At 39.4% G+C, this 14,278-nt stretch overlaps 1 protein-coding gene across 1 annotated transcript in view; it reads left to right on the top strand.

Annotated features, from left to right (window-relative positions):
- Positions 1-10,343, top strand: part of TOGARAM2 (TOG array regulator of axonemal microtubules 2) — a 57,776-nt gene extending 47,433 nt beyond the window's left edge. The window contains exons 18-19 of the mRNA XM_063289629.1: positions 6,347-6,433; positions 10,007-10,343. Of these exons, the coding sequence (XP_063145699.1) occupies positions 6,347-6,433; positions 10,007-10,263 (344 nt within the window). The 3' untranslated portion in view covers positions 10,264-10,343. The remainder of the gene's footprint in view (positions 1-6,346; positions 6,434-10,006) is intronic.
- The last annotated feature ends 3,935 nt before the right edge of the window (positions 10,344-14,278 follow it).

Here is a 14,278-nt window from a genome sequence, read left to right as displayed (position 1 = left end):
GTTTAACGCAATGGCTATTTGTTTTCTAGGGTTTTTATCCATGTGCATAATGCTTTTTGTTTTTAATTATTAATGTGGATGTTTTATTGATTGTTAGCCATCCCAAGTCACATGGTGACCATGCAGCCATAAAAAACAATATAATAATAATAATAATAATAATAATAATAATAATAATAATAAACATTAAGCTTGGTAAGTTTGAACCCTGGTTTGCTTTTGCATTGCTTACTGTGTCTTGTGAAGCCGATGTCCTCTTCAGACTATGCAGCCAGGCAAGGTCTTATAAAACTCTCTTTATTAAATAACTATTTACGATAATTAAGTCCTTGAATACAAAAACCCAACTGGGCACAACAGGCAGTGAAGCAGGACTCTCACTGGACTGACAGACTGGGTGCAGCTGGAACACAGTGCACTGGAGGCAACAGATCTCGAACTGGAACGGTACGCGGAGGCTGTTCTGACACTGGGTCGCTGGCAATTTGGGACTGGGTTGGGTCTGGACATGGCCACTGGATCTTTGAAGCAAGACTTGAACTCAAGGCAAGACTAGACTCGGCTGGAAAACCTGGAATAGGCGGAATTCTCAGGACTGAAGACTTAGAGCAAGACTTGGAACTTAGGGCAAGGCTGGACTCAGCTGGAAGCCCCGGACTAGGCTGGATCCTCTGGACTGGAGGCTTGGAGCAAGGCTGGGAACTTGAAGCAAGACTGGACTCAGCTAGAAGCCCTGGACTGGATTGACACTCAGATCTTGAACGAGATAGATGTGAAATCCCAAAACACGGGTGAGCATATGAAGTGCAGTAACAGAGAGCCGAAGGCAAATGGCGGTGCTGGAATTTCAGGGTGTGACTATGCCATTGAGGAGATCGCGGAGGTGCAAGGCTGGATGCAAGGTGAAGGCTGCTGGGCATGGCTGATGCTGATTCCTCTGTTGTCGCAGATGCAGGATTCACTCCCTCCTTGGGTCGGAGCAACAGCGTTTGTTCCTCTTTGGCAACAGACACTGGGTCTGACACTGGTAAGGACTCTTCTTCCAAAGCTGCAGGCTTGGAGGATTGGTGGTCTCCGGCAGCTCGGTCTCCGCGCAGCTGCCTTTTATTGTGATCCTTGGTGTGCTTGGAGTCTCCTGTAGCCAATCAGGCTGCTTTCTCCTTCACGCACTTTTCAGCCCATCTTTGGTGCGCACTGATTGGAGGATTCAAATCCTCCTCTGAATCTTGGCCAATCAGCGCCTTGGGTTCTTCCCGCACTGCTGGCTCATCCTGGAGTTTCATTTCCCCGATTTCAACCTGGTAAGTTTCCAATTCCTCCTCTGACTCTGAGTCAGAGGCAGGCGAGGCAGGCTTGGTTCTGACAGCTGGTTTTTTGGTTAGTCTATGGTTCCATGTATTGTGCAAATCTAGAAATTTCAAGGACAAGGTTATATGTGTTGTGTGAATGTAGCCCATGAATTATTTTGCTCTTGATGTGAGGACAATCTCCCAAATAAGCTTCTTCTGTGCTGGTTTCATAGAAGCCCTAAGTTATGAGCTTTATCCAGCTCATTCGCCTGTCTGTAATCCATAAATATCTCCAATGCATACTCTTCTTCTTCAAAGGAAATTTATGGATCACTGAGCTCATTTCTGAAGAACAAACAAGCATAAATCCATGTCTAAATGACGGCTTCTTTCAAACATTGTTCCCCATAGGCAGAAATTGCAATTGCCAATAACTACACAACCAAGGACTGCTATAAATTCCACACCACATAGATTTATGTCAATATGAAAATACTATACAGGGTGAATAGGACAGACATACTATAGAATTTCATGAATCAGGACTGATTTACTGTAGTTTATTACTAACATACAGATGCCCTAGTAGATTTACTTGTATTCAAATCATGTAGTTTTTCTGTGCCTATATTTAAGAATATGAACACTGAATTTAGAATCAGAAATTAATTTTCCTGTGTTCTAATTCTGAGGGATAGCTAATTTGTGTCATTCTAGATATTGTTGAACTACAGCTCCCAGCATCTTTAGGAAGCATAACCAATGCTGGGAGAAGCTGGGAGTTGTAGTTTAGCAACATGTGCACAAGTTGCCTATACATGGCTAGAGACTTAGGTGTGCACAGAGAGTATTCTCCTTTGAACTATCTAAATTTTTGGCTTCTTTTATACTGGACCCAATGCACTACTTCTGAGAAAAATAACCCTGATATTGGGCTTTCTATGGATCAGGATCATTGAGACTCTGGAAATTATAGTTCTTTGGGTAAATTCTGAGTTTGGAATAAAATTATTTCCCTTCCTTGACTGGGCTGGGAACTGCTTACCCTATCTATGGATGCCTTAGGACCTTCCACCACAAGAGGACAGTATGTGTATATATATTTTTGTCTTCCAGGGGAATTCATGATGTCAGTTATAAGTATGGGTTGTATGAACCTTGGACATCACTGTTTCTAGATGTTACTGGACAGAAGTCTTTGGATCTGAAAAAATATAATGAATTCTTAATAACTGGCTTCATAAATGTGGTTAACGGATTGTAATATATTATGGATATTTCCTAAGACACTTTTCCCTTCCTGGGCTTGATTTTCATTACTTTATATATTCATTTTCTTTCTTGGTACTGTCTTCTATGCAGCAAAATATAAAGCATGTAGCAACCGTCCTTCTACTGATTTTATGAAAAGGCTATTTGAATCAGAATTATCCGCTTGAGATAAGCACATTATGATGTGGAGAAAATCCCCCACTTCTGTCAGAGCAAGCAAGCAAGATAGCTTAAAGTAATAATCAGCATTAGCAATACATTTAAGATATACAATTAGATTTATACTTGCAGGAAGGTCCTGTTTGAATGGATGCAAGAACAAAACTAATTCAAAAGGTATGTGTCCTCCCACTGTGTTTCAGGATTTGAGTTTCTCATCTGGTAACTGATTCCTCACTTTGTGGAGGCTGGCTGCAATAGGTAAAAAGAAAAAACATTGCTGTCAAACATTGCACCTCCCCATTTCTTGACCTTCTGAGAAAGCAGCTCTGAATTAATCTCCCATTATTGGGGCTTTCATGATTCTCAGAAGTTTTGTAATGTACAGCACATCTTTCTGGAAGACAAAGGAGAAACATTGTGCTTTGCTTTAAAATGAGTTTTGAAAGGCAGTTTTACAAGTGAACTAAAATCTTTAAAGATATTAATAAGGGGGCAATGATCATCAATAATTAACACCCACTTCTCCACATGTGATATTAGCATTTCAAAGCAGTTGTTCATCCTGCTGCAGCAAATGGTAATACTTTCCATTAATCACTAAAAGAACAGAGTTGCCTGGCTCAGCACACACATCATCCTCTTCCTCATGGCTATCTGAAAGTGGACAGCATTGATCAGAAAGTGGATGTTTTGCTCTTTGCTACTTTGTTCTCTTTGATTCTTCTTGGCTGTATAATCTGGGAAGGAACAAGCTAGCGGTGGCGCTGCGGATTAAACTGCTGAGCTGCTGAGCTTGCCGATCGGAAGGTCGGTGGTTTGAATCCACATGACAGGGTGAGCTCCCACTGCTAGTCCCAGCTCCTGCCAACCTAGCAGTTCGAAAACATGCCAATGTGAGTAGATTAATAGGTATCGCTTCAGCAGGCAGGTAACGGCGTTCCGTTTAGTCATGCCGGCCACATGACCACAGAAGTGTCTGCGGACAAACGCCGGCTCTTCGGCTTTGAAACGGAGATGAGCACCGCCCCCTAGAGTCGGACACGACTGGACTTAATGTCAAGGGAAACCTTTACCTTATATATATATATATATATATATATATATATATATATATAGACTAACCAACCAAACAAGCCTTGTCACATTTCATTAATGTGTATTATATATATATATATAGACTAACCAACCAAACAAGCCTTGTCACATTTCATTAATGTGTATTTGTTTGCTGTACCATGTCCCTCCATTATGACGGCTTGGGATAGATTGCATTTAAAATCAACTAAGCATGCTAACTATTCAATAAAGTCAGATGGGAGAAAAAAAGTCTGAAACCTGGCTCAGGTTAAATGCCAGATCCTGGCTTGTCAAGAGCTAGCTAACATACAAATGCCTTACAGTCCCCCCAAAAAGACTTCTAAAGGTATTGCTAATTATTTGGGGCCAGTTTGGTCTGATGGTTAAGGCAATAGGCTAGAAACCAGGGTCTGTGAGTTCTAGTCCCACCTTAGGAATGAAAGCCGGCTGGGTGACCTTGGGCCAGTCACTCTCTCTCAGCCCAACTCACCTCACAGGGTGGTTGTTGTGGGGAAAATAGGAAGAGGAGGGAATATTACATATGCTCCCCACCTTGAGTTATTTATAAAAATAATAAAGGTGGGATAGAAAATAAATAAATAAACTTCACAGTCCTAAGGAAACTCCACCAATGCTACTTCATGACTCTTTACTAATTGGTGTGGAAGAACCATGGGTCATACACCTTTTGCATCAAACACTTGCATAATAGCTGAAAGAACTTTAAGTAAAAGGTTGCTAAATATACTCCACCTTGAAGTGTTGTGGATGTTGGCTTGAGTACATCAGAAGTACAATCTGGAGCATGCTGGAGGCTTCACTGTCAAAAGAAGACTGAAGCAGAACCAAGGAACAGATGGGACCTGTTCAGAAATTGCATGTGATTATATTTAAATGTAGTTAAAATTACATGAAGATTACAATTAATATTACTGTCCATGGTTTTTTTTAAATTTCCCCCTTCTATCACATTTAATGTCAAATGTGAGACAGCCTGCAGGGGCTGTATATGAATGGTATCCAACTTTTGGAGCAGCTCTGAAATAAACCATACTGAATTAAGTGGACCAACTAAATACAGTGGGAATGCTTCTCTCTGAATATCTTATATCGGTTGCATCTTAGGTCAACTGATTTTGAACTTCACAGATTTGAGATTGTTGCCACCCCCTTATCCCATCCCCAAATTTTGTAGGATATCTGTGGGGCTTCAGAAGCTCCTAATTAATGGCTTCTACTTCAGAGGAAATGCTCCAAAGATAGTTTGGCAGTGTTTTCTTGAGAACTGAAGGATGAGTGGTTTTCCATCAGTGGGCACTCCCAGCTCCTGGTTTCTAAATTGCCCCCCTTCCAGGTTCCAAGGTGCTAATGCACCTAGCCACCATCCATCCTTCCTCAACAGATGCATTGAGGAATGGATTTACCATCCCTTTATGCAGTGGCCAATTAAAACTTACATTTTTGGCCTTGGCACAAAAAGAAGAATGGCAAAGTAATAAAGAAAGGAAAAGGGGACTAAGAGCCATTTTAACACTCCCCCATTGGCCAGCTAGAGCAAATGCTGGCCAGCTTAAAGAAAGGAAGATGAAGAATCTTGGTAAGTACTGCAGAGCAGTGCAAAAATGCAATGTGGTTGGGAGAGCAAAGCTGATGGCCATGTAGAAGAGTCCCAAGAGAGGAATCGTTTGTGCAAGCATGTAGACTGCCTTTGCCATATCTCAGTGGCCTATTTGGTACTTTTTGAGTCCCCTAACTGTTGGCACTTGCTTTGCTTCACTGTAACCCAGAATCTAGTCTAACTGCTGTTACTCTTTCACTGCAACCACCAAACTGTCCATTTACTGACAATCATTCCAAGCTTGTTTCCCTTGATTTCTCAAAATTGCATCCAGGATTGCCGTCATCTGATTACTTCATCTCAGTACAACCAATACAGATATGTAACATTTGGCAGTTCGCTTGTGGGAAAAAATGCTTATATATTCAGTATGTTTTTAAAAATATCATTATTTAAAATAGTTTGCTTTTAATAGTGTGAGATGGATTATTGCAAGGTGAAAATGGGAGTGTTGATTACATTTGGATGCACTGAGAAGGAATATCTGGGCAAGCAAAATACACTGATGCCTAGTTAGATTATTTGCAAACAAAAGCAATGCTATGATTCTACCTTTTTGTTACTTCTGTTTGCAAGTTGACACAGATGCAGTATCAGAGACAAGATTTTCATACTGTAGTCATATTGCTTCAAGCTCAGTACTTTTCAAAGCCTTCAACTGACAAAATTAGTTACTGGGGAATTCTGGTAATTGCGGTCCCAACACATTGGAAGAGTGCCAAGTTGGAGAAGACTGGCATATATTAATGAAGGCTACTAGGTTGTAGGACCAAGTCAAAACTTGCAAAAATAAATTATTCTCAATTCAAGTACAACAAAACCTGAAATTATTCATTGTTTATTATGTGATAACTTCTGTAACCTCCCACATCCATTCTTCATTGGTTGGTAATGGTTTCCATCCAAACAATATGTTTGTCCCTTTCAGATAACCTGTTGCTGCTTCAAATATGTGCCAGCAGGGTGCGTTTTATCACTGGCCGGGCTCTGCAGGATATCACGGATCGTCTGGCAGGTCAGAAAAGACACTGTTTGAGGTTTTTTCTGAACAATAATTCAGATAACAGTAGGAGACAAAGGGCTCCTTTGTTCACAGCTCAAGGCAGTATATTTCTATTTACAACTTTTCAAACTTGAAATGAGAATGACTGCTTATTGAGTATATGGGCCAGCAGTTTCTCTGGAGTATCTCTGACCTATTAGCACAGATATGTCTCAGTCATAGAGGTGTTGTTCCTAGGAACATATTGGCAGGACAGCCACTTTGAAAACTTTGGCATCAAAATGAATTGAATCAGTTGGGCTCATTTCTTCAAAACAGAGAAGAATATCTTGCCAAAATATATACATGATTTACTCCAAAGAGATTGAAATGTCCCATTCTTTCTGTTGAGGGTATTTTTTGGAGGGCAGTTAGTGAGATCCACTGAATTTAGTTGAGTATATTTCCAAATAAAGATGCCAAAAATCAGCAAAGCAAAACTGTTTCTCCACAAATTTCTGAGTCAGTTTTATGAATATTTGGTAGAATCAAATATTCCACTTTAGCTACAGTTCAGATGTGATCCAATAAGTAGATGTTGTTTCCACTAGGACTTTCCTTCCCCTCTATTCTTTGAATGTTTAGTATAGCACTTACAGTTCTGGTTAAAGTAATTGGAACACATTGAAGAAACCACTGAATGAAGAAACTGATTTAAGCTTTGAATCTGAATTAAAACACAGTATAAAGGTTTAGATAGGCAACCATGATTTAACAAACTCTGCATGTTTTTCCTAACAGGAATGAGAGGAAGAAGATAGGATGTGGGTAGAACGTTCTCAGTAAAATAAACCATGGTTTATTAGACTAGAGTTGTTATGTCCTTTTCAGGCATTTGGACAACCCTGGAATGATTTCTGAGAACTGGTATCTGTGCCCCCACCCCAAAGCCAACTGCCACAATCTCTTTAATCTATTGGACAGCAGAAGCAAAAGTTAGCCAGATGTCCAATCCACAGCTGTATCTAGTTGAGGTCAGATCACAAAATGCTTATATCAGACCCCCCAAACTGAAACTAGTTTCTTCAAAATATGTGTCCCAAAGCTTATCACAATCATTCTTCGTTGGCCACTGAGACATAGCTGGACTCAAGATGCACCTCTTGCATCCTCATCAGATATCACCAAAAGATCACTGGCATCACTGGTGTTTGATCCATAGAGTACCATTTTGGGTTGCAGCTTAGAAGTTGGATATGGTCATTTTAGATAGCTCTGTGTATGAAATAAATAAACCAGCTGTCTATTATGCTGTAAATCAGTCACTAAAATCAGGCAGCCTTCAAGAGCTGTAATTTTTCCTGTGGGGGAAAAAAAAAAGCACTGAAGCCACAGAACTGCAATAATGGTAATTTAAGATCAGCAGAGCTTCCATTTAGTAAAATTACCAAATGGTTTTATAGTAAAACAGTAAGTATTTACCCTATTCCTCTAATCCCCAATTTTATGCAGTATAAATGAAGTGATATAACAACAGCAGCACAGAACTGTTATTGGAGGTACACTTTCCCAACTTCTGTTTGTTTGTTTGTTTGTTTATTTATTTTTACTGCTTATGAAATGTTCTGGAAGAAAATAACATTCTTTTTAAAGCCTGTATGGACTGTGCATATCTACTTTTTCTTTTGACTTAATCTATAGCTATATTTTCACAGTTTATATTTTAAGTACACAGCACTTGATGTAATAGACTGTCCTCCCAGCTATGTGAATAAACAATAAACAATTATATTTCTTGAATACATATGTGAACTATGCCATAATCATCATAGACCAGAATATTAATGGAAACTTGGCAAGAAATGTCCAGAGGATGTTGCAGAAATTATTATTTAGCATTTCTGTACTTTTTACAATGAGCAATGCATTTGACATCCATGGTTTTGGTAATTCTAACAACCATATAAGGTAGGTCATTGTTATCTCACATTGCAGGCTAAGTGACAGCAACTTCCTTAAAATCACCATCAGGCTCGCAGCTGAAGTGAGAAGCCACAACAAAAATAACATCCAAAATTTAGCAAGTGATTTCCCCCTGTCCAAGAGATGGAAGGTACATTTCAGGTTCTCGGGGAGGCTAAGCCAAGTGCATCAGGTTGGGAAAGGCTGGTGTTTTTGACATATACAAAGGTGTTCCATATTCCTAGTGTATGTGAAATAACCTGAGGATATTTATCCCACTCTTTTTACCTTAGCTGAAGGAAAATCACAGTAATGCAAACAAATGCAGAAGATAAAATGAAGAACAAAACTAAGTTCTTAATTAAAGTTCTTTTTTTTTTTAAAGAATAACCAAATATCAGTAGTCAGAGCTGCTGCACACATACAAGGTGCCCTTCTGCAGAATTCCACTTAGTGCCCCAAAACACTTTCTTAGTTTTCTAAATTTATTAAATATAGTTACATAACAGAAATTACTCACAAAATGTCAAAAATAATAAAATAACAAAAATAAAACATAATTTAGATTCAAATCTCATTCATATAAGTTTTTGTTTCTAAATATTTTGACTTTCCCAGCTTTTAAGTTTCCAAATTTCATTATTAATCATGGGTATAGGTTCTGTCACTGGTCTCTGTGGCTGATTGTACATGCACGAAGTCTGTGGGCCTGTGTTTTTGAAATTGCATCTCTTTCTCGGATGGTCTCATTCTATGTAACCATGCCACATGGCGTTTGAAACAAAGTGGGTGAGACCGGACTCTGATCAGATGCAATGTGTGGCCTTCTCAGCACAGAGCGCATTGTTTTCTATTCAGCTGCATGTTTCACCTGAATAATGACTTTCTTCCTAACTTGCAACTGGTGCTCGCCCCTCATGCAACGTGCCAGTGTAGCACACAATTTGCACACCAGTTTGTGGCAACCTGTCAATAGTCAAAATCTCAAATAGATAGCAGTGATATTAGCATTGTACCAGCCTAAAGTACTGAAAAGTTTGTTAGAACAGCCAGACCTTATATTCCACTACTTAAGATGTTTGTGGATACTTCCATAGGGACTAATTTCAACACTTCTAGCAATTCTGCAAGATCTTCTTGTTGTTTACAAATCTTATTTCAGCTGTTGACAACTTTATTAGAAAAGATGACCCCATGTTCGCTCTTTCCCTTCAAACCACTTTATGTCTCTCCTGCCATGGTCCATTGATACCGACCAATTGGCAAGGATTGCCTATGTAAGCAATCAAGGAATGGAGGAAACGCAACAATGAGAAGAAGAAAAATGCCACTATTACCAAAGCAGATAGCAGAATATCCTCCTGAAATATTTTCCCTTTTAAAAAAGGACAGATTTACATCTAAACATCAACATGTGGAAATACTAGGCAGAGGTTTACATTTAAATAAATAACAGTTAATGTTACATTGTGCAATAGTATTCATGCTTATTTGAGGGGAATAATTGCAAACATAACCAAATAAACAATTGTTCATTGAAAAGCAAAATTTCTTTACAGCTTTTCAAATGTCAGTGCTGTGAATGTGATCATAAAAGTGAGCAACAATCTAGTTGCTTAAAGATCTCCAATCTTCTGCTTGCAGGTCTTGTGGCTGTTGCTTATCCACAGAAGCCTCAAGTCGCAGAACGTCACATCCTTCCTGTTCTCTGGTATTTCCTGAATAACATGATTGGTAATGGGGTATTACCTGGGAAGAGTGGCAACGTGAGAACTGTGGTCTCTAAATTGGCTAAAAGCTTGCACAAACAAATGGGGCTGAAACTTGAGGAATATGCTTCCAACCAACCACAGCATGTGATCAAACTCTTTCAAGATCTTCTGGATATGGATCTCCAGTGAAGAAAGCCTGATACTGTCTCTGGGACAATTATAGTGTGACATTTCAAGGGAGAACAGAAATGAAGTGATGGACAAAGATATGGAACTTGCCATTACTTAACCTTTTTATTTTTTAAGTGTAAGAGACTCCTGTTGAAAGCTTATAGTAATAATCTACAATGGAAAATGTATATAATATATTTTGCTGTAGAATTAAATCACCTTTTTTTTTTAAGGTTTAAGCTCCTCAACTTTGGACCCATAGAGATTTTATTAGTGACAATAATACATAAATGGCACAGCTGTAACTTTTGTATGTATAAAAAAGAGGATTTTATTTATGTAATACATGTTTGTCAAAATTATGTGATAAAGTGATAGAGGTAAACTTTAAACCATAATACTGCCTCTACCACTATGGATTGCCAGTTAGGAAGGATGGATTACATGACCCCAAAAACATATCTGCCTGAGCTTTTCCTGCTTGAGCAAATGCCAGTTAATGGCAGCTTCCAAACTGTCATGTAAACTGCCTAGTGAAATTACTCTTAGATGGTTACTGGAAAAGTTTGTGAAGGGAGGAAGAGGAAATCTGAAACGTAAATGGTGGGCACAAAATGCATAAGACACTTCCAGACAATATTTTTCCCCCATTTAGTTGACCTGTCATAGAGAAGAAGATACAGTTTCCAGACATCATCCACTAACACTGGTGTAGTATATTCTCATTTCTTCATTGTTTTTTCCCCTTAGCATAATAAAACCCATCAAGGAGGAAAAAATGGAACAGCCATACAGTGCCTTTTGCCAGGTAGGTCTGGTTGCTATCTGGAAATAACAAGAAAATTTTATTTATCTGATATTATGTTAGAAACCGGAGATTATATAACTTGTTACTATTTTCCGTTTATTGTTTTTGAATCTGCCTCTCCTTACTTAATTAGCAAAGTATCTGTAGGGCACTTCCTTTAGTAATACAGTAGAGTGGTTTGCAACACCTAGAATTGTCTGGTTATACTCTAGAAGCACCAGCCTTTGGCAATAATTTCCACACTCATTCTGAAACACTGGAAGTCAAAATTAATCCCTGCAGAATTTCTATATGGAGAGCTGTCGTTTGCTGAGATTGCATAGATGTCCATCATCATTAGATTAATATCTTTTAAAAAGTAAAATGTTTTAATCATTTAAAAAAGTTTTAGTCTGCTTTTATTTGCATTTCCATTTTTGATCCTCTGTGTTCAAAAGGCATTAAGTGTCAGTCCCACAGGGTAAGAAATCAATGCTGTATTGGTCAAAAACTACTTTTATTAGAGCAGCTATAGGAACAGAATCCTGCAAGTCTGGATGTGCTTCCTACCTCCCTCACTTTATCTCTGTGTGAATTAGGGTGGGGGCTATCTGAGGCATTTTCTCAAATTAGTTCCTTTGAATGGACTTAAGCCGCACTTGTCTGATCATTGCCTTGGTAATGGATTTTTCCTTTGTCCTTCAAGGCCATTCCCTGCTGTCTCTACATCAAGCTGGGAGTGAGGTGGGAGGGATTATCTCAAGGAACAGATGTAATTACCCTGGGTATTTTGTCTAAACTAGCAGTAATCAGCACCAGGAATTTGCAAGTGCCCTTAGAATGCTTTAGGTTGCCTCTCATGAATGTCTGAAATACACAAAGCTTCCTCTCTTAGCATAAATGTAAGGTCAAATGAAGTGCTCTCCCGAATCAGACCAAAAGCCTATATATTCCAGAACTCTTTCAAGTTTTGAGAATGACCAGCTTGATACTGTCAGGAGTGGTGGTGGTGGTAGTGGTAATTCATGGCCTAATCACAACATAGTTGGATTACTATGATATGCTTTATTTGGGCCAATATTTGCAATATTTGGAGAAAATTCAGAAGCTTGTTAGCCCCACTAGATGGATCAAACCAGAAATCAACTCCACAGGATGTCTACAATTACTTTAACTGAGACTGACTATAACAACAATATCTTACAAGTCTGATTGTGCTGTACTTCCTCCTCCTCCTTACAGTTCAGTGAATCAGGGAGGTGTCTGAGCTGATTCTGAATGTGATCTGGCTGTTTTGGACTTTAAAATGCTTCAGACCCTTTTGCTTAGGCAACAGTTCCTGCATATTTCCATCAGCTTCCTTACTTTCTACAGAAGTTGCAATGGTCCAAAATGTGCTGCCGGTGAAGCAGTCCTACTATTGCAGGGCAGCACCACTTCTGATATTTTTTGCCATGGTTATCAGTTAGGCTTCAAAAAGAATTCAAAGTGCTGGTCATCACCCTCAGGGCCCTATATGGTGTAGCCTTGAGATTCCTCAGGCACAGCCTTTCCAGGACTGAATCTGCTTGTCTAGTAAGAACATCTCAAGAGGGTTTGCTTTCCTCAAGAGGGAAAGTCCCCCATTCTTGAGAGGTTAGGTGTGTGTGGACTCGGTGACAACCTTTTCTGTGGTAGACTCCATGCTTTAAAACTCTTTTGTTTTGGAAGTTTGAGAGATCGCCTCCCTCTTGCTGTTCTGCGAGGCAGATAAAACAATCCTATTCTCTCCTGCTGATTGTTTAATGGCATCCATATTGGGGTAAGTCAATTAATTTGAAATGCTGTTTATATGTGATTATGCTACCCACATTCTCTGGACTGGAGTGAGTTACCAAAACTATACATCAAATAACACTAATGCGGAGTTGCACTGGTGGGAATTTGACACCAATGTAGAGCAACTCTTTTTAGTGGTGTTCAGTTTAATTGAATAAAAGGGAAAGCAAGAGTGTCTCTGCTCCATAAATGTATTAGGTTCATGTTCAAAAACTCTTGGCAATTTCTAAGTGTATAGCAGTTTTGGATCTTCTCAAGATCACACATATCTGGGCAAGACTAGGTTAAATTTTCTTCCCTCCCTGAATTCACATTGTACTCCTGATGGGTTGACTATACATATATGAGGAAAACAGCAGTAGTTCGAGCCCCAATCTCCCATAAGTAGATTTCTGCTCAGGGGATGCTCCTGCTGATGGAAGTAGGGGAAGTTCATTTTTACTTATTTCCCCTTTTTAATGCTCTCTGAAAAAGCATGCAAAGTGAAACTGAAAAGTGCAAGGAGAAGACAAAACCAGGAAAGAGCCTCCCTTTCTTGGGTTGGAATCCTTCCTGAGAATAAAAGGATTGCTCAGGGTTAGGGGTAGGAAAAACAGGTGGGGCTAGAAGGTGTACCAAGGTCTGCAAAGGAGAATTGGTAAATGCTCCCTCCTTACTGATTCTCTTCTAAAAGGGTTCCTTCATGGTCTCAGTAAACATAACAAGATAGGGTGAGGCACAGATACCCACCAACCCATCCACACTGTATATGCAGTGTGTGTGTGTGTGTGTGTGTGTGTATAGAGAGAGAGAGAGAGAGAGAAAGAGAGAAGGAAAAGTATGGGGAGGAGGAGGAGGAGGAGGAGGAACTGATTTTCTATTGCCTGGGGCTTTCTTTTTTGATCAGGGGTTCTGGGAATTTGTTTTTTTTTTAACTAATTAGTTTTCTATCCCATCTTTTGCTACCCTGAAACTTACCTTGCAATTTCTAAAGTTTTATTACTGACTAAAAAAGGTCCCTATTCTGCTACCTCATTCTCAGGATGCCTGAAAATATTTTTAGGAATTATTTCTAAGTTTACTATTGGCTGGCATGGGCAGCTGCCAGGTGAATCAAGGGGAACATCTTGCGTTATATGTGTCATGATGCCACTACATAAAAGATGCAAATATATTTTGTGTCATTGTACAGAGATGTCAAGACATATGGCTTCATCGCAGCTTCTGCCAGACACCTAAGGTGATGGCGCTCCTTGTGTTTTGTAACACACCATTTTCCCATCACTTTGAACCCTCCTTAGCTGCCTATGGGCCCCATTCTGAAAAAGTCCAGAGGGAAGAGTTCCTTCTTGATGTCTTCCCTTAAGATTTAGTTGGCGCTTAGAAATTCAAGGAAGCTACAGGCCACCTGAAAAGATGATCGTACAGTGAAAAATAGAGTATCTTTGG

The sequence above is a fragment of the Candoia aspera genome, chromosome 1, assembly GCF_035149785.1.
Source record: "Candoia aspera isolate rCanAsp1 chromosome 1, rCanAsp1.hap2, whole genome shotgun sequence".
Classification (NCBI taxonomy): Eukaryota; Metazoa; Chordata; class Lepidosauria; order Squamata; family Boidae; genus Candoia; species Candoia aspera.
This window is presented reverse-complemented; position numbering and strand designations above follow the sequence as displayed.